This window comes from Anopheles cruzii, chromosome 2 (assembly GCF_943734635.1).
Source record: "Anopheles cruzii chromosome 2, idAnoCruzAS_RS32_06, whole genome shotgun sequence".
Classification (NCBI taxonomy): domain Eukaryota; kingdom Metazoa; phylum Arthropoda; class Insecta; order Diptera; family Culicidae; genus Anopheles; species Anopheles cruzii.
In genome coordinates this window covers 33,447,309-33,470,015 of record NC_069144.1, presented here as the reverse complement: position 1 = coordinate 33,470,015, position 22,707 = coordinate 33,447,309, and the positions used below count along the sequence as shown (strand labels likewise).

Below are 22,707 nucleotides of genomic sequence, written 5' to 3'. Positions count from 1 at the left end.
TAACAAAAATGTATGCGTTTGAAGAAAAGTTTGGCCATGAAACGACCAGAATCTGATAAAAGAAATAATAAAAGAAAGCTTTGTGCACAATGGGTGCCGCATTCGCCAACCATGGAACAAAAACGCATTCGGATGCAACATTCTGCTTTTTTTCTGTATTCATGCGTTGAAAGCGTTGTTCCTTTTCGCGTCCTCATACGCTCGACAGTTAGTAACCCTTCGTTGATCAATAATTGCAGCACGCAATAATTAGAGCAAGGACGCTCCAAATCCCGAATTATCAGCTTTTACCGGGACTTTGCATCTTTTCAGGCTCACCATAGTGCTCCTCAATAACAACACCATAGTGCTCCTCAAACAAACTCAATGTGCCAACATTCCAGAATCCTACAGTTCACTTTTAAATATACACTCCTCTTTGGCAGAGGAAATTAAGAGTGTAAGTTGATCCGAGGATGATTCCGGACATTTTTGTGCAAAAGTATGGTGACATTCCCAAAGGACATTCTGGCCTCGCCGAAATAGATTATCTTCTACGGTCGTGCCCCGAGCTCGGCGCGGGAAGGCCGTCGTTGCGTTGCTCTCGCGACATCGCCTACTTAAAAGACATTTTTAACTTTGACTGTGAGGATGGAGTTGTCATTGATGATGATGATGATAAGTCCCACCTCTTACCCCTGCATAGGTTTGAGAAGGACGGATTTATCTATCGATAATTACAAAATTTAAAAAAAATCAACGAGAGGGGGCATGGGGGCAAACTTCCCAGAACCATGGCATCTAGCTTCTCTCCTTTTACAACGGTCGCCATCCCTTAAAGTGTTAGACAATGCATGATGTCCCCACTTAAAAGGGAGGGTCCACTCTCCGGAGCGCAGAAGATTTCTCTTGCTCTGTTTATAGTGCACACCTCCAGTTACCATTGGTTGATAATGTGGTGCGACCGTTAAGCATGAGCCTTATCATCTGCTTTTCGCTAATTGACACCAACGATTCTATTACAGAATGCCCACCACTTCCTCATTTCCGCGCGCGTGTCTCAAATCTATCTAGTCTCTTTCATTATAATTATTATTAATATTTTTGTATTTTCATTTTCTCAATGTTTTTTAATCTTATCATCACCATAATCAAAGCGAACGACGACAAGCACAGTTTCGACAGATTGCTCCACAAGATACAAGATTTCACATATACAACATGTAACATATAACGTAACTACTGGTCTGTTGAGCCAGACGCAAGTTAAACGACCTCTCTTATATATGCGGAGCACAAACGCTTGAATTCCCTCAGATGTACGGCTTGGGTGATGTGCCTCGGCATAGTATTGTACCATTGTACCCCCTTGAAGAACAAGGAATTACAGGCGTTCACAGACAGATAGTTAGGTAATCTCGGATCCCCAGCCCTGCGAGTACAGTAGCGGTGAACGTCTGACCCCACGACTATCCGTTCTCCCAAGTATAATGGCACAATCCCTTTCAAAATTTTATGTACAAAAATTGCCGTTTGGTACGCGATTCTTTGTCTAACGGACATCCACTGCAAAATATCTAGCATGATACTAGATGAAGTGTACCGACTACAACCCAAAATTAGCCTCATAATTCTGTTCTGCAGCCTCTGCAACCTCTGAAGCTGTGTTTGGTTTCCAAGGAACAGAATGGAGGCACAAAAATCAAAGTGTGGTGACACTATTGACTTGTATAATTGAACTTTCGCAAAAAAATTTAGATTGCTGTTCAACCTACAAATCACTCCACACTTCTTTGCAACTTTTGATATGATATAATCCATGTGCGGTCCAAACTTCATTCTATCATCTAAAAATACTCCCAGATATTTCATCTCGGAAACTCTATCAATAGGTTCCTGGTTGATAACAATAGATAGCCGGATGTCAGTTGACTTCGCTGACAAGATCATGTACTTAGTTTTCTTGACATTCAAAGCCAACTTTTTGTACTTCAACCAGCTATCTAAAGCCAGCAAATCGCTGTTCATTAGTGTCTCAGCCTGTTTTATGTCTTTTTTAGAGACAAATAATACTGTATCATCTGCGAAAAGATTGATATCACAATGGTTTAAAATACTTTTCATGTCATTTATATACATGATAAATAACAGTGGCCCAAGAACACTGCCTTGCGGCACCCCCAGGGTGTTTTCAATAGAGTCCGAACAGTGGTTCCCGAAAACTGTTCTTTGTGTTCTGTTCTGCAAATAATCGGCAAACCATTTTAGCTCAGTACCCATAACACCGAACCTTTTTATAGTTTTCAGTAGCAAAGGTCTCGATATTGTCTCAAAAGCTCTCTTAAGGTCCAAGAAGACAGCAATAGTCGGTTGCTTTCGCTCCATGAAATCCTTCCATTTGGCAAGGACCAGATTTAGAGCAGATTCACAAGAATGTCCTGCTCGATATCCCGACTGTTCCCTACAAGCAACTTATTCCCGTCCAGATATTGTATCAGTTGTTCTTTCACAACAAATTCCAAGACCTTTTCAAGAATATTGAGCATGTTAATGGGACGAAACTCATCCGCATTAGTAGCACCAGTCACTTTAGGAATAGGGATAACTGTCGACTCCTTCCATGAGGCCGGGAAAATACCATCCTCTAGAGATTGGTTAATCACCGAAAGGAGCATCTGCCCAACCACACAGAAACTGTCCTGCAGTACTTGAGCGTTTACTTTTCCTATACCGGCCTTGTTTTTTAAGTTGAAGCAAATCTTTCTGAGCTTGTCATACGAAATTCGTTCAAACTTGAACCTTTGCCTTGTAATAATGATATTGCTCAGCTCCGTTGGTTCAGGCATATCAGCAATTCCTTTATGAATAGTTTTAACGCTTTCAACAAAGAATTTGTTAAAACCCTCTGCAATTGAAGCTTCGTCGAAAACGGCTGCTCCAGCAAATTTCACTACAACTCCAGTTTTATCCTCAGGTTTTAGCATGGATTTAAGGGTTTTCCATAGTTCCCTGCTATTTCCTTGGTGCTTACTGATCTCGCCACAGAAAAAAACCTGTTTAGCTTTTTTCAATTCGGCAGTATATTCATTTCTCAAAACAGTATAAAGATACCAGTTTTCTGAAATGTTGGTTCTAATGAACTTGCCATATGCCTTATCCCTCCTTTTTTTTAGTCTAGCGAGCTCTGTGTTGTACCATCTGCTGGAGGTGTGACCTGGCACCGATCGTAATACAGAGAAGCTTTCCATAGCTTTTTCCAGTACTTCCCACAGGTGTTTGGCTTTGTCACACAGACCCACAGTCACATTTAGAACTTCCATGTCCTTTTCCATTTGTCCTCTCATCCTTTCACACTTAGCATTTAATGTGTAGATTTCGCTTAAATGTTAAGTTTGGTTGGCCCCGTAGTTAGATTAACGTGGTTTTGGTTCATGTTTGCTTGTCTTTTTCGGTCGTCGTCTCGTCTGATAGTACATGCTTAGCTGTCGTCTAGCGGTCGAGTCGCTGGCACCGATTTGTATGGGATAAGCGGGCATATTTGTTTTTAGGAAGAATCTACGGATATTTTTGTGTTTTCTTTGCATGCGTTTTGATTTAATTCAACATTTTTTGTGCAATACAGGCATTCAAGTATAATAAAAAACTTGTTTCGTCTGAGCAATCTGCATGACACCAAAATGTTTTAATGCATAACCGTCTGCAAATATCGAATTTCCGATAAAAAAATAATGCCTTTATGGGTGTGAGAAAGGATATGAAATGATCGAAGGGCTTTACCCATTGTATTTGTAGGAATTTAGAAACAAGTATAATTTACCATCCGAAGTATCCAAACCATGAACTATACGAGGTGGGTTCAACCATTTTTTGCAACTTTTGAATTTCTGCAGGCTACGTATGTTCGATTTTCGATTTTAGTGGCATTGGGTTGCTACACATATCAGTAACTTATGGTTAAAAGTTCGGCCATTTTGAGTAATCAGTCAATTTTTGACAGCTGTTTTGCTTGGACCTATTTTGGCACATCGTCGATTTTTGTGTAGTCCAAAAGTAATTAACCACGAAGCGGTAGTTTGAGTTTTGGAAAAAGGAAAAAGCAGGAAAAAGTCAAAGGGGGCCATATCTGGGGAATAAAGTGACTTTGTCATCACTAGATTTTTGTTTAGACCAAAAATTCAGGCAGAAACCACGATGTGTTAGCAGGAGCGCAACAGCCAATTTTGGCTTTCCTTTCCTGGTCATATCGTTCTCTCGCTCTCGTGTAACTGTAACTACTGTCTATACTAGCAGTAGTTGCTAAAGCATTCAAGACCATGGGATTGATCAGGGCTATCTCCCGTGATTTCAACGATCTCGATTGTTTCAGGTGCCTCTATTGCGCGCTCGTCCGTTCGACCCTTGAGTATGCGTGCATAGTCTGGAACCCGTCTGGTCCGACTCTTAACTCCAAGATTGTTCATATACAACGGAGTTTCAGTCACATGGGGTTAAGGTGCCTTGGGGGTCGCAACGCCTCCTCCATGCCCTACCCCGCTCGTTGTCAGGTGGTTGGTCTTACGTCACTCGAGGCAAGGCGTTGCACAAAACTTGTTCATAGGATGCCTTCTCATGGGGAGATTCCACGATCCTGGAGGCCTTCGAGGAGGCCTTCCCGTACCTTATTCTTATTGATATTCGGAAATATTCTTTATTGACTTTATGCACCACGACCCTGCAATCGAAGAAAACTGTAAGCAAAACTGTTCACTTTCGACCAAACTTGGCTTTTCGAAGTTCACATCTTCTCGGCCCTCTGACAAAATTTTAAACCACCAATAAGTGCTGCAGAACTGTACTAACGATCGCGTTAAAGTAGCAGATAAAAGTTGGTTTTAACGAGCCATTTTTATCACTCTTTCGACTTTGACAAATGAATTCTCGGAATCTACGCAACGTAGAAGGCGAAAACTTCGGATTGATCATAGATAACTTATCTATTTTACGAAAGTCTCGATTTACCATCAGTTTTTAAGTTTGTTTATGACCGCCTTTTCCCCATAGTGCGACGCAACAGTCACAAGCAGAAGACCGTCGCCTCCAGCGCCTCGGAACATTGGAAAACCAACGAGGCCCCAAAAAAGTTGTTGCTAAAGGGTCTTTTCTAGGGCCATTTCGATATTACTAATCATTTTATTCATTTTAAATGTTTACCATACAATATATTCCTAGAATAAAAAATTTAAGGAAGTCAAACCTTTCTGTTGAGGTGACATTTCATGCTTTGAGTCAGGGTGTGTGAAATTTATTCTTTCCATTACTAGCAATGTATGCCCTATGTTGTTTTTATTGTTTTCGTATTTATTTATTTTCTATGACTTTGTTCGTTCCACTTTTAAACTCTCAGCGTTCGTCCTTGATCTTGTTCGTTCGAACTGAGTTTCCGGAAAACAAGAAGAGTATTCACATTTCTTCAAAACAGCAAGAAGCACACAGCAAAACCGTCATTACTTTCTCATTATTTCTGCATACACAACATTTCTCATCATTAAGCGTAATAATCAAGACTTGAGTTTTAACGTGTATGTTATAATTTTCATCATTATTATTGATGCTTTGGATGTGCATATAAAATCATTGTTTTGCTTTCATTGTTGGTACCAAAATCAAAACCATGGGTATCGAGAACTAGTATATTGTGAACGTGCATACATAAACATAACTGGAGGAGGCAACATTCTTTAAATTACAAAAAATTATAAATGATAATTAAGGAGTAAATCTATTGTAATAACATTTTAATTTGGTAAACACACGTAAGCAAGGACGTAATTAACAGAAGAAAAAAAATAATACAATTGAGCAAAGCTAAATGGCGCATTGATTAGCACAGACTATATATCGCCTCACCTCGGTCCAGTGTTTTCAATTCAATATTCAGTCATGCAAGAGTTCGATCGGCACGGATGAAACGGACCGATAGATATACGGCAGCGCAAATGGTTAGAGCGGGGAACCTTTTTAGGGGTGCGAAAGGTCAAGAGTTGCATTTACCCTTCATTGACGGTTCGGGTAGTTTCCTGAACCAGATAAACCTGCGATCCGGGCACGGATGAGGTTGTAACAAATGTACGATGCTTAGCGCGAACGAGTGTCAGGTTACTCTCAGCCACATCCGCACGGTCTTCGGCGGCTTCGAGTTCTCTTTGGAAACGGCGAACCTTGGTGACAGACTGCTGTGAAGATTGTTCCTGCGGGTAACAGAAAAAAGAAATAATAGAATGATGGATTTGGTCCACACCAGAGGTATTGAATTTAAGATCGCCTTTTTACTAACCTGTTCGGTTAACTGACGTTTGTAAGCAGCGATCTTCTGGTTGGCCTTCTCAAGAGCGTCTTGCAAGATTTGGATATTCTTCTGGTCTTCCTCGATCTGAATAAAAACTTCTTTGACTGAGCGTTCTTTCTTTCGCAATATCTTGATCGTTTCAGCGTGCTTCCGTCTTTCCTCGTCCAGTTCGACTTCAATGTCACGCAGGCGAGCTTCCAGTTTGTTAATAATACGCCTGCTGCCAGCTACTGCGTTGACTTCAACTTCTTCCAGGCGAATGGATAGTTGCTACAAGATTTACAAGATTCGATTTAGAGGGTCATGATTCAAGAGTTTTATGGTAAAAATATTTCAGAAACGCATGCGTTCATCACTCTCCTAACCTTTACTTCAACCTCCAACGACTTCTTGATAGCTTCAATTTTGACAATTCTTTCCTGCTCTTCGTGGAGTAGTTCTACGGTATGCTTAAGCTCAACCTGTAATGGAGATGTAGATGCAATTTCTTGATGATGTAACAATAATAGAATAATTCATCGCAGTACTGGTTAAGGATTGTTTTGAGTTTACCTGAATCTTTTGGTAACGTTCATCACTGACACGTAGCTCACGAGTTACTTCTTCGTAATCGGCAGCTAGAGTTTGCAGCTCGGTTTCAAGCTTAGCTTTCAGCGATGCATAGTTGGCGTTAACCACACTTAGTTCGTTGATACGAGTGCTGGCCTCCTCGAGGGACACCTCTACCTGTCGCTTAGCACGAAGCGACGAGTCGTAGTTTATGCGGATCTCCTCCAGCTCACCGCTGAGCGACTGTATGCGACGCTGGGCGATACCATATTGGTCGACAGTCGACTGGAGCTGACGCTGGATCTCTTCGTAGTGGGCCTGCATTTCGGTGAGTTGAAAAGATTGCTTCTTGATTGTTTTCTGCAGTTCGATATTGGTATGATTGGCAACATCCAGCGACATCTCCAACTCCGTGATCTGGATCTGAAGTTTTTTCTTGATGCGCTGTACCTCGCTCTTGAGCTTTGTTTCTGCCTCGACCACACGTGCATTGAGCTGCTCTATTTCAATGCTTGTTTGCTTGCTGGTTAAAAACAGATAGTAATTTATTATTACAGATACTCCGCACAAACGACAATGAGGCAAATCTTTTAATAAACACAATATTTGCTTAAACCTAAAGCAATGCATGTTTGTGAAATCGCATTTCTGCTAAACGATCGGGCCATCATGGTTTGTAGTTAAAAATAAATTGAAAGTCAACAAAGTCCACCGAGTGTGCTCTGTCCTGTTGAAACTGCAGGGTGGATACACACATTGCGCGTTTGCCAGTTGCCAATATTTTGAATGACTCACCGAGAGAAAATTAAACTAAAAAAATGTTTCGGCAGCCCCCCAACTGTTGTTATGGTTGCGCTATAATTAATTGTACCGTTAGGTGGTTCTTGATCGAATTTCATCTTGTGACGTAATACATGTCAAACGATTTTGCTCTACATGTCTCGAATAAGTTAATTATTTCGAGACTGTGAACCTATAGGCTTCTGTACTATTTTAATAATTTGCACTATCGCTCACTTGTCCAGTATTTCAATTCTATGGTCTGTTTAACATCTGGTTAATGTATGTATACTTTAAAATGATTCCATATTTAGCAACATTGTCATGGTGGCTGGCAAAAATTCTGTTTTTTTAGCATTCGAGCAAACAAAGTATACATTTATAAGAGTGTAATTGTATTGCTTCAATCTTTTAAATGTTGTTTTAAGGATACTTCCCGGCGATTTTGAAAGTGAATCTTGACAAGATTCTGTAGAAATGTAAAATTCAAAACAAGACATTTTTTCGAAAGGAGGATGGAGGAGTAATGTATCTAACGTCCAAGTAAAACTGGCTGCAAGAGGAAATCTGTAACTGTTACTTTTATTATTAGTTTACAGGCCGTGAGCTAAATAAACGGATCACAGATTTAAATAAAAATTTCATGGACGAGGTGACATGGTTGCAAGTGAGAAGACGTGAAAATATACCATAAATAACTGTGGCGGTATTACTGCACACTGTTGGTATGCATAAGTGGTAAAAATAAGAATTGTCACGAGAATGTTCCTATGTGCATATGATCATCTTCGTAGAGGTTTGTCTCTGGCTGTTCGTATTGGTCGCAAGTGACCTTCACAAAAGTTGCTTCAAGCCCAAGACGAGTCCGCCAGAAGAAAACATAAATAAGCAGGATAAAAAAAATTTCAATTGCTGTTTTTATAATCATAAGCCAGTTATGTGTCTTCGGGCGGTGAGTAGGATAGCAAAATAGCTACTTGGTCATTAATTACAGTTTTGAGGACCGAATTTACTGCTCTACATGTAATATGAAGATCAAATGGTGTACTCTTTTTTGAGATCGAGCCGCAGTAAGTAATGGTTACTTTATTGTACATAACTGCAAGATAGTAACTTGTCTGCCGAACAGTTTTGACAGTTTTCCAACCATATTCGTGAGTTCTAAGATAGTTAACGACTTCAACTAATCGCTAATGAATCTACATACAACGACTAATGAGATTTTGGAAATAGTTCAATGGTTCTATTAGAAAACATGCTGGATACGATTCGTTACCTTTATATGAGCATTATCCACCGAGGCAGCACTTGCGGCTCAACTTTATGCCAATTTTACAAAATTCGTAGTAGCTCAATAACAGATATGTATAAGGAATATATTGGCAATCAAGAAAAGTACATGCCACAGATAGTGGAAAGAATGGTCTCGTTTTTTCATAGCAGAAGCTATGAAAAAACCAAGCGATTTTTCATCACAAGAATCGTATTGATAATTTGCTTTTGGATCAAACATTGTATAACTATTGACACTCATTGACGTGTCGTGACGGCTGCGATGAATTTTTTTCCAAATGTTTTTACTAACATTTGTCGTTTCGTAATATAGTCTTTGCCTAATAATTACTTTGCACTAATATCAAAGAACAGAGAGACTAAGGGAGTGCTGCAAAACCCTAATTTCTGATTCTAATACACCTTAAGCTAATAGTAATATATACAACCATTTTAATCATTCAGTGAAGTTTAGGTGTGGTAGATTAGCTTAGACGAAGGTTTTCACCTGGTGTCGTGCAAGAATTCTTGCGTTTTCAAGGCGAAGTTCTTGATCTCTCGTCGTACATTATCCACGGACGTATGTACGGCCTTGTATTGATGTGTAGCTTCTTCAGCTGCCTGGCTCACGTCCACGGTGCTAGTTGTTCGCTTGACGATGTAACGCATTTCACTGTTCGCGCGACTTCCCGTTGTCCGTGTTACAGAGCTTAACTTGTTGAACTGACCCACTTGGCGTTCTTCAGACTGCCGAAATTTGCGCGACTCGTTAAGCAGAATGTTCTTGATCTGGTCGGCTGATTTGCCTTTGATTGCTCGCTTGAGTTCAGGCGAAAGTTCATCGTTCTTCAGATCTTCGCCATAGAACTGGGTTCGCTTTAACAATGCCATCTTATCGCGCCTTACGTTTGCTTCGTCCTGTATCTTGCGATCGGCTAATTTGCGTTGGTAACGTGCAATCACACTGTCCGCGGGAACGTGTTTCTTGAGTCTAGCAGCGTCGGCAGTCGCGGTTAAACTGAGCACCGAACGCTTTATATCGAAGCGGTAGTCTGGCAGGTACCGTTTCGCAGTGTCAACTGTTTGTTTCACAAATTGGGATATTTCTTGGTCGCTATACGGACGGAAGTGGAAGTCCGCGGTGTGATAACGGCACAGGCCGCGCTCCTCCGAGTACGGTAAATAGGGGCACCGAGGATCGGGTGAGAGTGGTGGACTGTCTTGGCCGCTCACACGCTTCTCATCGAGATAATCTATCATGGGCTGGTAGTAGTGCATCGCATACCCGTAGTTTGTTTGCCAGATTTGGGTGGGGATGAGACGTTCGCGTCGGTCGCACCGATTGTCCAAAGCAAAAATTAGTACCATCTCGGCTGCGCGTGAGCAATGAGTATTTGATATTTTAGTAGCTCACCAACACCATTAACTGTATTCACTGTATAACTGTACTTATTTGTTCCTTCCCCAAAAACGCACACACGCGTCCTAGCTTTGGTTATCTAATTCCTGTTCTCTCTTCTTCGAGATCTCTTGAATTCTCTCTTGGCTCTAAGGTTGTTTTTTACGCGTTTAGTTGTTTTGCTACTACGTGAAAAACGGAAAACGGTAAAAGAAAAGAGCGTTAAGAAATACAGATCAAATGGTGTATTTTTGTATTTGAATTTAAAATTATTTTTACGCATAGATAGAGTTGATAGAGAATGGAATACCTCAAAACTAACTATGATATGAAATTGACTGGCCGACGAAGCTTTTTTGTGAATAGGGAATTGTGCTGTTTATGTCTAATAACCGTCAAACTCTAATCGGAGTAGGTTTCTTTAAAACAGATGTTTTCAACTGATTATGTAAGTACAATAACAGAAATTAGAACTCAGATTAGAGCTCACTTAGTATTTTTCCCAGTTCAAAACCCCGTACCTAGAGCAGTCGGTAATGCTCGTCCTTGCAACGCAGTAGGCCATGGGTTCGATTCCCAAGACCAGTGCAAAGAGTTGGCGCGGGGACCACAACCCCGTCCTTAAAAACACAACATTACAAAATGCAACAGAGATCAACATTGTTTCTGGTGCAAGCTAATACCACTCGGCAGTTGTTGACGGGTAGAAAAAAGAAAAAAGGGTGAAACGTATGCTATTTCTAGGCCAATACTAAATTGTACGTCAAGAAGCTAAGCTAGCGATTCTAGACAATTTTTAACCGAGAATGTTCACGATTGTATATTTATGATTATCTGGAAAAAAAGTTATAAAAAGTATATTTTACCGTGTTACCGATTTGAATGATTGTAACAAATGGAATCATCAAATAAATCATTAAGAGCTGCCCTGACCTCTGAATTTTATGAAAAATACTTTTGAATTGAAATGAAAAATGTCGAATTGAAAAACAAAGCATTCCTTTAATCATCGTCATCTTCACATGTAAACATATTTCATGTGTATCTTCTATTTTTATGTTTCTTAGAGCATCTATCATACGTTTCACAGGACCGCAACTGTTTTCTTGTTTTTATGATCTGTACAAAAATACATATGGTGTTGCCGCACTCTTATGAACACAGTGACGACAATGAAATAGTTGGATTTAGGAAGACAGCCTTGAATTTCATGTTCAAAATCAGGTTTTGATCAGTTAGCCATTTTGAAAAGTATATTTTCTCGGAAGCAGATGACGAGGATTAAGATTAAGAAAAGTTAACACATCATTTGACATCCTTGGTGCCAATCGATCAACTGTTTTCTACGATATCTAACGGATCTGATTTAAAATGGCACTTATTTAGGATCTAGGATTATCGGACACCTCTTTTCAGTGCACTTGAATAGAAAATAAACAATATAATACAACAGTATTACGAAAAGATGCTAGCTACTAGAAATAGTTTTTGGAACTAAAAATGAATGTTGTTTCCTAGACTAAAGCTGCCTGGAGACATGGTTTTCGTATACTGATTGTAATCAATTTAATCACCGTTTGAACTTTGGATTTCACTAGGTTTACGTTTTCACTGAAAATGTAGTGTACCGTTCTTTATCCTTGTTGGTCACTGACTGTTGTGGAATGTAGCAGGATAGAAAAAGTCACCTATGAACGACGTGGTTGAGGTACGGCCATAGATGAAGTATCGAGAAAACAACCAGTTTCTTCGTTTGAATTGTTTCTCTTTTACTTCTCTCCACAAGCTCCATACTAACGTCCAAATGAGTGAAATATAAATGTAAATCGTAAATCAAAATTCATGCATTACACTATTCGATTATAGTTAGCTAAAATTACTAATACTTTGTTGTAAAATCTAGTACGAATATCATATACATCAAGAGCAATTGAATGTTGTTACTTTCTAGCTGAGTAGGTTCTAAAGGGAGAGTTTTAACTGTATCTGTCCGAAACGATTTTGAGCAGAAAATTTATTTTTCTTAAAATAACATACAGTGGGAGACTGAAGTATAAGGTAAAACACGTTCTTCGTCGATATGGCGTAATGTTTGAATAGCGTAAGAGTGGCGTAATTTTTGGATAGCGAAACTATTCACACGCTAGATATATTTTCGTGACAACCACGTGCTTTGGCGACGTTCCGAGAATAATTATAAGTTTAAGACTAATGAGATTGAATTTAATCGATTGTAGTCAACAAACCAGATTGTGGTCTAGAACCAATCACAATTTATTGAATAAGTATTGATTAAAAGAATTAAGATCCGGCGGAAAAGTAATGAATATTGAACTATGTATTGTTTTGTAAGGCGCAGTACCTTAAACCCTACTCCGTGCGCAAAATGTACGAAGGTGGTATCATTCGAAATATAACTTTTTAACATTTATGTGTATACTCGTATGTACTGTAATGCTGTATATGTACTGTGTAACACGAGGGCAGACGAAGCGTAATAACTATAACACGTAACACGTAACTTAGTGTCAAATCAGGTATGCGCCCTGTATAACGTCGTGTTATAGGGTCTGCTAAGCCACAACGCTTTTGACGCCTGGTCGCTGTACTGTCAAAATTGTTATATGAGGCTGTTATATCTGCTGTTATGCACCGTGTGGCAGCGCAGTAAGAAAACGATTTGACATTAATCTTTAACGTCGCATCGTTTATGAGTCCGCGAATTCATATACGATTTGACATAAGCGCGATCGATTTGACAATTTTACGCTCGGATTTACGCTTCGTGTGGCCCACCAGTAATGTTTGTAATCCATTTAAGAAAAAATAGAACGAAAATATAATAGGAAAAGAATATTTCATGTATTATTGCTGAATTATGACCCGTTTAACTACATAAAGTTAGATATTAACTTTATGTCTTTATGTGTTATGCAAGTTAGATATTAACTGCGATTTATTGCAAAATGTAGCTAAAAGTATACATAAAATGCAATGTATAAAGGTGGGCCACACGAAGCGTAAAATCGAGCGCAAAAGAAATAATTAATGCCAAATCGTTTGCGCTTCGTGCGGCAGGCTTAAAATATTTAAAAGTTTATACCGAATTGTCAAACGTGTTTACTTTCGTGTTTTTGGCCCGAGAAAATAGAAATCGAAGAGATAAGTTGATTTCCTAATATTTTTTTCTGTTGTTTAGATTTTGTTGCTGTACCAGATGGACCAGATTGTGTTGCTTTGCCCCGCTGATAGAGCAGTCGTTAACGCTCGTCGATATTTGGCGCTACAACCGCTGCGCGGTCTTGGTAATCTCTAATGCTCTTCTGTAATGGATCGTTTTTACGGGCGGGGTTGTCAGCCCCGCGCTAACCCTCCCCCCGTTACGCCGGTATCGAAAATCGAAACCATGGCCGGCTGCGTGACAGCCGGTCCCGGGATTCGAACCCAGCCCTGCTACGTGTCAGCGACAAGCGTTACCGATTGCTCTATCATCGGGGGCTACCGGGGGATGAAGATTTTAGGTTCTTGTAATTTTATTGTATGGGCGATAGTGATGCAGAGCTTGATGAACATTGTGCAATTCATAAAGGCATCACGGAGCATCGCAGTTCCATGGACGATCCATGGAAATACAGGGTTACAACGTATTGTTTAAACGTATGTTTAAACTAACTTCAATATCAGATCCTTTTTTGTAAAAGGGACGACGGATATATATGTCAACGTTATGCAAATGTACATCGTAACACGTATTACCCGTACTATGTAGTATAAAAAAGTGAGTTTGAGTGGAAAAGTGAGTGCGCTTCTTGCACCACTATCTCCAACGAAATCGACAATACCGCGTACGTCTTTCAGAACAGTCTAAGAATACTTTACGGGCCGGTTCGTCGTCTGCCCTTCGTCGTGATCAGTCCACCGGAGACATTAATCAGTCCACCGGCAGTGCAATGGGCTAGGATCCGGCTAAGAAAAAGAAGTTTTCTTTAGTACTTAACAAATCTACCAAAACAGTCTTTAATTAGGACTTTGGACGGAAAATCGTTGATCGTGTCTGTCAGTTGTTAATTTAACGATTGTATAAAAGCTTAGAGGCTTTAGTGCTACATATCCCGCTTACTTTATCCCGACACACCTATTTTTAAAGTTATGAGTATCAAACACTATTTAATATTGGCATCAATCATCATCTTGTGATTTCATATCGAATTAGGGTGATACTTACCGAATGGACTCAATTTCCTCATCCTTCTCCAACAAGCGACGTTCGGTGTCGTGACGGAACTGACCATACTCGGCAGATAGTGCCTGAGCACGTTTCTCCTCCGCCTTGCGACCCTGCGATATACAAAGAAAAGAAAACATGAAACATATACCATACACCGCAGTAAGCTTGATTGAATTTTTATTCATTGATGGCAGTACTTACAGCCTCAGCTTCTTTATAGGCCGCAGTCAACTCCTCTCGCTCGTTCTCCAAACGGCGCAACTCAATCTCATACTCATGTAGACGGCGCGTCAGTTCGGTCACAGTGCTGCGGGCTTCATGAAGTTCGCTCTGTAGCTTATTGTTGTCTCGACCAAGCTGATCTTTCTGCTCGCGAGTTTTGTCCAGCTCGTGGGTCAATCGCTGGAAGTCGGATGTTTTCTGGCGCAGATCGCGTTGGGACTGATCGTAAAGTACAATTGTCTCTTCCAGACGAGTCTTGATTTCGATGTTGGTTTTTTCCAGAATTTCGATACGTTTCGTGTACTCGCGGATGCCGTTGTTAGCCTTCTCGAGGTCTATGATCAGTACCTCAATCTCGCTCGTTAGCCGACTCTTTTCCTTTTCCAGTTTACTAAGCCGTGCCTGTAGCGACTCGATATGCTCTTCCGACTCAGTGATGCGTACGGTGTACTTGCGGCGGATCTCCTCCACTTCCTCGACACGAGTCATGCACTCGGCTTCGTATTTCGATTTGAATGTACCTGCCTCACCGTTCGCCTTGACCAGCTGGCGCTCGAGGTCGAGTCGAGCCTCTGATTCCTCTTCCAGTTGCAGCCGGATCGATTCCAACTCTGTCTCAACCTGGTGCAGGCTGGACTCAAGCATCGAACGACGGCGATCATCCTCCTCTAAACGGCGTCTCGCTTCTTCGAGCTGCGAGTTCAGCTGCGTCTTCGAGAACGAGATGCTCTCGACGCTCAGCTTCAGATCTTGCAAATTTTTCACGAGATCGATGTTTTCCTGCGACAGGCGCGTTTTGTGTGACGTAATGTCTACAATCGTGCGATTCAATTCCTCAATGCGGATATTCAACTCGGTCACGTGCACTTCAAGTTTTTCGATTGTCTTGATGCTGATCTGTTTGTCCTTTGAGACACTCTCTACCTGTGACAGTAATTCGTAAATTTCTGCCTGAAGTTTTGACTTCTCCTTTTCGATTCTATGGTAACAGTTGAGAAAGTTGTGTTAATTACCATAGCACCATAAGCATTATAATTTCATTTTGTATTAGCAATGTTTGTTTGGTGCACAAAATCAGTTACAAAAAAGCATTCCAGGTTTGAATTACTATTCGGCTTAAACTCCCGAGCCATTTCAGTTAAAGTAAACAAGTTTCTCTAGTGTAATATATTTGGTGAACGGACTTGTGACCAACACTCGGTTTGGAATCCAAAAATAGATCGGCAGTCGGTCTATCGTGTCAAAATACTTCTTCGCTGGTCATGGTGTGAAATTTAGTTTTCAGTTTTTCCTCCGGGCGCTGCATTCTTTTACACACCATAGGAATGTTTGCACTAATTCAACACTAACCTTTTTATATCATGATCATCATCGTAAAAACTCGTCAAGTATCTGTCTCAGTTTTGCAAGTGATAATACATATGATACGAACGGTTTGTATGAACATTACTTCAATTAAGGTATGTTAGAAAAAGTCCGAACAGGATCGTAACGTGTGCAAAGAGTTGCGACAAAAACAGCAGAGGTGAGGAATTCGTGTTTGTCACAGCAGCTTATTGCGACAGACACTCATGGTCAAATAAGAGGAGATTTTAGTTAAAAGTTATAAGTAGGGTCTAAAAAACTTAGTATATAATCTGATATTAATCTGATATAGAATTGATCTGAGTATATAATCTGATATAGAATTGATATTAATCTATTGATTTTTGATAAGTCTTTTTCCAGTATTTCATACCTTTGCTTTGACTTGGTCACAGCTTCGATTTGTTCGTTGAAATCGGTGACGATTTCCTGGTGTTTGCGCTTTAATATGTGTGCGGTTTCTTCGGACTCCAGATGCACATCTTCCAGCAGCTTGCGCAATTTGGTCAATTCGGCATCCCGTTTGCGGTTGATTTCCAGCTGCGCAAGATATGTGAAAAATGAAGTAGCGAAATATGAAGGTTAGTCGATATTTTAGCATGATTCAGGCCCACTGACGTACCTGACCCTCGGCACCCCCTTCAGCTTCTTCCAAACGCTCCGACAGTTGAATCACCTGCACACTGAGATCAGCTTTCTCGCGTTCGATCTACATTAAGACATTCAAGAAGAAAACAAAATTGCGGAAAATAGTTGGTTGTCGGTTGATTGGTATTAATTTTGAGATTGAAAATTTTCCAAGGAAACAGTATGTTAGGTGTTACTGATTTGTTACACTAGAAAAGTGATGGCTTGCGAGAAATGCAAGATATTGATTCAAAGTGCTAACGCAAGCAGAAGCCTGTGTCTAACAGTATAACTACAACGAAAGCAAACACAAGCTTTTACTTGAAATATTTTGAATTCCATTGGTTTTTAGTTGAATTTCTAAATATTGATGATATTCGTATACGATACAGCATATTTTAAAACAAACAAGCCAAATCTCTTGTTTTGGAAGTAATTTTTTATGTGTTTTCCTATATATTCATTTTATTTCCTGTTAAGTTTTAGAAGTGTCAGTTAAGAAAGATGACGCAGTAAAAGTATCTCAATTTCGTTTGATTTAGTTAATATTTAACAGTCACAGTTTCATGAAACCTTGTACCAAATGCGGCTCCAAAGGCAGGCAGTGTGCGTCAAGGGATGAGGCAAACGTAACGCTCTCGCGCAACAGGAAACCGACCAGGTAAGTTGCACCAGTAAAAACACACGAAACTTTAGCTATTTTTAGCACATGCAAGCTATAGGTGTTCGTATTCACGGTGAAGCACTATATGAGTAAGAAACCTTGTGAATATTCAATAGGACGGAGCAAACATTACCAAACGTCTGCAACGGCTTGGGGTGTCTGTCCGAATTAGTCATGGAATGATTTCGGATTCTTTAGTGGCCGAAGTGTACAAGTCACAGAAAGCTTCTATTTTTTAAAGCATATGTGTACATCCATCTCAGGTTGAGCTGGTGTTGATGAACGAAAGAATTTTTTTGCTTCAAAAATGTGATTAAAATCACATTAAATAACTACTATTCTGGTGATAAGAGAATGATATTTTCTTCTTTTTAATTTTCCTAGCAAAGTACAATACCGTGTCCACCTATTTTATCTCAGGGAACCTGCATCGTCAAGCACACGTATACCAATATACGAAAGATTTTCTGTGGTTGTGTTTCTTGGACCACTTTCTCTGAGTAGATTCTTTAAGAGCCGGAACTATTTTTAGAGCTCGAGTCAAAGTAAAGTCTCATGAAAATGGTTCACTGTCCCTCGCCCGGGAGTCTGTGATGAGAAGTTCCCGTTCGATCCACGAGAACCTTGTCCCGGTCCGGTACGGAACGAGGAACAATCGTATTTAAAGCGTGATGCGTATAAAAATGTGTTCTTGGTGATGTAATTTGTTCACAATGAATGGCACTGCAGTTCGATAGGAGGTCGTGCTCGTGCTTCATCTACCCAAGGTTAGCTGTACTGAGTCAAACACCTCAGCCAACCACCTTAGGTGGACAAGTTAAAATAAGTAGTAGTTTTCGGTGTTTTCTGGTATATTGGTATATTCTTACAAACTAATATAGCAGTATTAGCGGCGCAGTAGTGGCTGCTAATGCGTGAAATTTGAATGGTCAAATTATACTAATGGTCAAATATACTACTAATGTTAAAACAAAACAAATATTTCAAAGCTATTTTGAACTGAGGACAAATAAGTAACTAATCAAAGATGATTTTTTTTACCAAACCACGTAGTGCCACGGGGCTCAAATTGGAGGTCTCTTTCTGTTAAGTTCGATCTTCATAATTATATAATTAACAAACTGCATCGCATTTTGACATAAGAAACGTTCATTTGGATTTGTGAAATTTTTATTCTATGTTGATATAATAATCGAAAATTTTAACAAAACAAATCAAGAATGAAATATGAATTTAAAAAAAATGTGAAAATAATTTGTATTGTAGATTTCGAGGTAGTTTCTATTTCGATAAATTATGACAGAATTGTACTTCAACTCGTAATAGTACTCAAATACAACATATAAATATCAACACTGGTTTACATGATAGAACAGAAACAACATAAATGTAAACTAAAATAGCTGGATTTCGTTTACTTGGTCCCTATAATTCGATCACCGAATACATTCAAGATTTATTATATTACTACGAGTTATTATATTACATTTATTGTCAAATTTTTTTGATATCAATATAATATTATAGCATTTCACAATACTCACTCTTTGACGGAGACCACGTTCGGATTCTAAGTCTTCTTGTAGGAGACGGAGTTTATCCTGAAAGCAGACGAAACCGGTGAATGCTTCTTATAAAACAGATCAACTGAAATACATCAGAAGCCACGGCGAATGATCACTCACACATAAAAAAACACATAAACAAACACTTGTGCTCAAAGCTAACAAAAATTTATTCCCAGCTTATTGCACTACTTAAATTTTGATTAATCAAACACATATATTTTGAAAGCCACACACCAATATGTTATAGAAATTCACAAATCATTTCATCATCATGTATCCAATATGTCTTATTCTGCACTAATTTTTTTCAGCACTTTTTTGTTACAATCAAGAGTCGACGATTCTTGAAATAAGCGTACACCAGAGAACACTTTTGCTGCACAATTTTATCACCAACTTCTACGATAACACGGCGCATTGTTACAGGCTGATTAGATTGGCTTGTTTTATTGATGGCGCAAATTAGGAGGCTTTGGAATTTTAATCTCGTCAATTCAATACCACTTGTCACTCTGTCACGGTTTTGCAGCAGAAGGCGTTTAAAATTGAATGCGGCTCAGGCGGAAGCGGAAGGATTACAATCTTCCTACATATCACTATATCACAAACGATCGCTTTCAATAGTGGAGCTTTGCGTAGGTTATGTTCTGAGCATTGCAGTAAATGGCTTAACTTCTTGTTTTTGAAATCAGCAATCAAGTGTCAGTGCTTTTTGAGTAAAGTTTGGAGTTTGTAAGCGTATAGGTGGCGTTAACAAAATGGAAAGGCTGTCGTTTCATGCTTGCGCTGAACATTGGTCTAGGTCGAATTAATAAATTTTGGGTTCTAATTCGAAAAGTAGGAAACAGCTAGTTTAGACGGGATAACAATATAGCTAATTCTTTCATTCATCACAATTGAGAGTGTAAACTTTTTTCGCAGGACCGAAATAATAAAAATAAAGCGAAACTTTAAGAAATTCTAAAGTAAATTAAATTAGTCCGAAACCTTCACTATACAAGTGTATAAAGTTTTACAGCTATCATATTTAGAAGTAATTTGTAATCGTTTTTGGAGGTATGTATGTTTATGTGTGTGTATATGTTCAATGGTTTCGATGATTTCATGGACGTGGCTTTCGACTGCTTGATCTCGAGAACCTAAAAACTCACCTCCAGTCGGGACAATGCGCTGAGGTCTGCACTATACTCGATGCTAACATCGGCAGTGCCACCGCCGGTCGAACGGTAGGAGTACTTGGACGTTTTAGTAGTCACGGCGGATGACGACATTTTTTTAAATTCTTACTTTGTACTGTGGTTTCACTCAAGAAAAGCAGCAATCGTTTAATAAAGGGATCTTCAACGAAGCTGAAAGGAGTAGCTAAAACGTTCAATCGGTTGGAATCTCACTGTAGATTAAACTCGAAACAACGGCCGTGTAACCCGAAACAGACCAAGGATAAATCCACTATGAACACCGAATGAACCGACTGCTATAAGCGCACTAGCAGCCGTAGATTTCATAAATGTCGAGACAAGGTTGGTGATCTACTAACCGGGTCTACCCGAATAATCATCTTCCGTGGTTCGTCGGGACAGAGTGGGTAGGTTAATGTTAGCCACGTCATCCCTCTCTATCTTTCTCTCTCTCTCTCTCTGTCTCTCTCTCTCTGTTACTTCGGAAAAGTGAGGAAAATTCCTTCCAATAGAATGTGTGTGTCTGTGTGGGTTTTGCCAAGCTCAGTGATCATCGTCCATTTCGCGTTCCATCGGTCTTCGGAGTGCGTTTGCGCGGAACACCTCCTTGGATCGCTAAGGTTTCATTTGTGTTCCCTGTATTGCAACTCACAGAGCTACTGTCGCTTTTGCCTGGACGATGGTGGTTGCTGTACCGACAGCTGTGTTCGGCTGCCATACGTTGGTAGTGTCCGGGTTGTAGCGGGAATGTCTAACCGCCAGTGGGAAAATAAAAGCAGACCCTAAACGATTCCATACGATCAAGTACGGTCTCACGAGGCGTCCACGGCGCACACACCACGAACCGTGTTGCGCACGCATCAATCTGCTCCGTTAGCGTTTTTCAGGTGGAGTAAATTTAGCACAACACGGGTTGTTTTATTGTTTTATAAATACTCATGGTTTACTCATTTCTATGGCTAAGGCGTTTCGTGGCGTTATGTGGTGTTTCTCCTGTGTCTACCAGTGCTCAAACCACTCGCATGATTATGACTAGGTTTTTTCCGCATCCATCGTTCACCCAAAAGCGGATGGCGTCATTTGACACGAGGAATTTTCATCGCCTCCCCTTGTTGTGTTATTCCAAATGTTCTAGCAGTCGTTCTTTTCGGAAGTTTTAATAATTATTCGATAGAGAAAATGTTAATATCTATTGCTGAACCTTTAACAGGGTTCTCTAACAGGTAATCTTGTAAAATTTGCAGCGCAAGTGTAAGCTTGCCTGTCCTGTCCTTTGTTACATTCGGGGTTTGTATTGGGCGGAATAGTTGGCCCTTTGCTACGTTGCAGGATCATCTTTGATGTATTTAAGTATTGCGGCATCATTTAAGGCATCGGCATCTTATGGTGTACTATATGTCATTATAAATGAGCAGTAGTTATTGTATTACTCGTTGTTGTATTGTGAGAAATTGTAGAAGGCTGAGAGGCTTCTTGCTTGCCTATTCGGCTACAACCGCCGAGCGGTCTTTGCCTGCTTTAAGGAGTCCTTTCACCGTTCGCCTTCGAGCGCTTTCGTCCACCACATTTCGATACCGGACGTTCTTGCGCTCCGGTCGACGCAATCTCGCCATCTCAAACGGGGCCTACTACGCCCTCTCTGTCCCTCGAGATGGCCTAAGACGACTTCACGGACTGGTTCGTCGGTCGCCGTTCTCATGACATAACCAGTCCACCGGAGCCTAGCGAGGCCTACACGCTGCACGACAGTGAGGTCGTCGTACATTGCGTACAGTGCGCTGTTGTATCGGCTCCTCCATTGCCCCTCCTCACATACGGGGACAAAAATCAATCTGAGCATCTTCCTGTCGGACGGAAGTGCATCATTTGCTTGGCTAGTCGACGTTTTCGAAAAGCGAGGGGCCCGAACGTGCCTAATGAACTTTCGGGTAAAAGCAGATGAACTGGCAGTATCGGTGAAGGTTGTCCGGTAGACGTTGCTCTGGGATGAGATTGCTCAAGAGCGACCAGAAGACAGACCATGAAGTCACGAAGTGTATCATGCTGTTCCCGCAGCAGCCATTGGTCAAAAATAATGACGTCAGAACACGGCGTTGCGTGATGCCCAGGCTTTTCGGAGCCTCGAGCGATTGACGAAGGGTCCCTAACGCGGTGATATTACTCGTCCGGTACGGACTTCTGCTATGGCTGCAGAGGTCCTCTATCCTACAGGTGTACAGCAACAACCGGCGCTTGGACAGAGTGCAACGCCGGTTGGCGCAGTGCTTGGCGAGTTCGATCCGCACCGTTTCCTAAGAGGTTTGCAAGACCTGCTACCTGGTGTACTGAAGGCGCAGAGTCAGCGGAACATGTTCACAACTAAAGTATTGTCCACTTAGAATCGGAAACAATTGAATTAGCTCTATCTGGGGGTTGGTTTGACTTAGGAAACATGTCAAGGTGTCAAAATGAAGGTATTTTATTGTTCTTTAACAGAAAAATTTCATAAATTTATTTCGTTGGTTGTCGGATGAAATCGCTAAATGTCTGTGGAATGCGCGCCATTACTGTC

General features: G+C 40.5%; 2 protein-coding genes across 3 annotated transcripts; both read right to left on the bottom strand.

Moving 5' to 3' along the window:
* Window positions 1-5,536: 5,536 nt before the first annotated feature.
* LOC128268134 (paramyosin, long form-like) lies at window positions 5,537-20,507 on the bottom strand. 2 transcript variants are annotated; one of them, XM_053005155.1, is made up of 11 exons: window positions 20,414-20,486; window positions 20,130-20,340; window positions 18,955-19,011; window positions 16,742-16,828; window positions 16,493-16,659; window positions 14,734-15,733; window positions 14,530-14,642; window positions 6,857-7,376; window positions 6,670-6,765; window positions 6,293-6,574; window positions 5,537-6,206 (listed from the first exon to the last, which is right to left on the bottom strand). In XM_053005155.1, the coding sequence occupies exons 2-11, from the start codon at window positions 20,247-20,249 to the stop codon at window positions 6,006-6,008; spliced, it is 2,643 nt and encodes an 880-aa protein (XP_052861115.1). In that variant the 5' UTR covers window positions 20,250-20,340; window positions 20,414-20,486; the 3' UTR covers window positions 5,537-6,005. The 2 variants fall into 2 exon arrangements, with proteins under 2 accessions (XP_052861115.1, XP_052861114.1); XM_053005154.1 differs by having other exon boundaries at window positions 20,130-20,507.
* On the bottom strand, window positions 8,911-11,952 carry LOC128268135 (paramyosin, short form-like). The gene is made up of 2 exons (XM_053005156.1): window positions 11,879-11,952; window positions 8,911-10,486 (listed from the first exon to the last, which is right to left on the bottom strand). Exon 2 carries the CDS (start codon window positions 10,271-10,273, stop codon window positions 9,410-9,412), a length of 864 nt encoding a protein of 287 aa, XP_052861116.1. The 5' UTR covers window positions 10,274-10,486; window positions 11,879-11,952; the 3' UTR covers window positions 8,911-9,409.
* Window positions 20,508-22,707: the final 2,200 nt, after the last annotated feature.

Coding starts and splice junctions, on each gene's coding strand:
- LOC128268134 (XM_053005154.1), bottom strand. CDS start 20,249: ATGTCGTCATCCGCCGTGACTACTAAAACGTCCAAGTACTCCTACCGT. Junction 15,734..16,492: donor GTGACCAAGTCAAAGCAAAG/GTATGAAATACT, acceptor CTGTTACCATAG/AATCGAAAAGGAGAAGTCAA. Junction 14,643..14,733: donor CCTATAAAGAAGCTGAGGCT/GTAAGTACTGCC, acceptor TGTATATCGCAG/GGTCGCAAGGCGGAGGAGAA.
- LOC128268135 (XM_053005156.1), bottom strand. CDS start 10,273: ATGGTACTAATTTTTGCTTTGGACAATCGGTGCGACCGACGCGAACGT.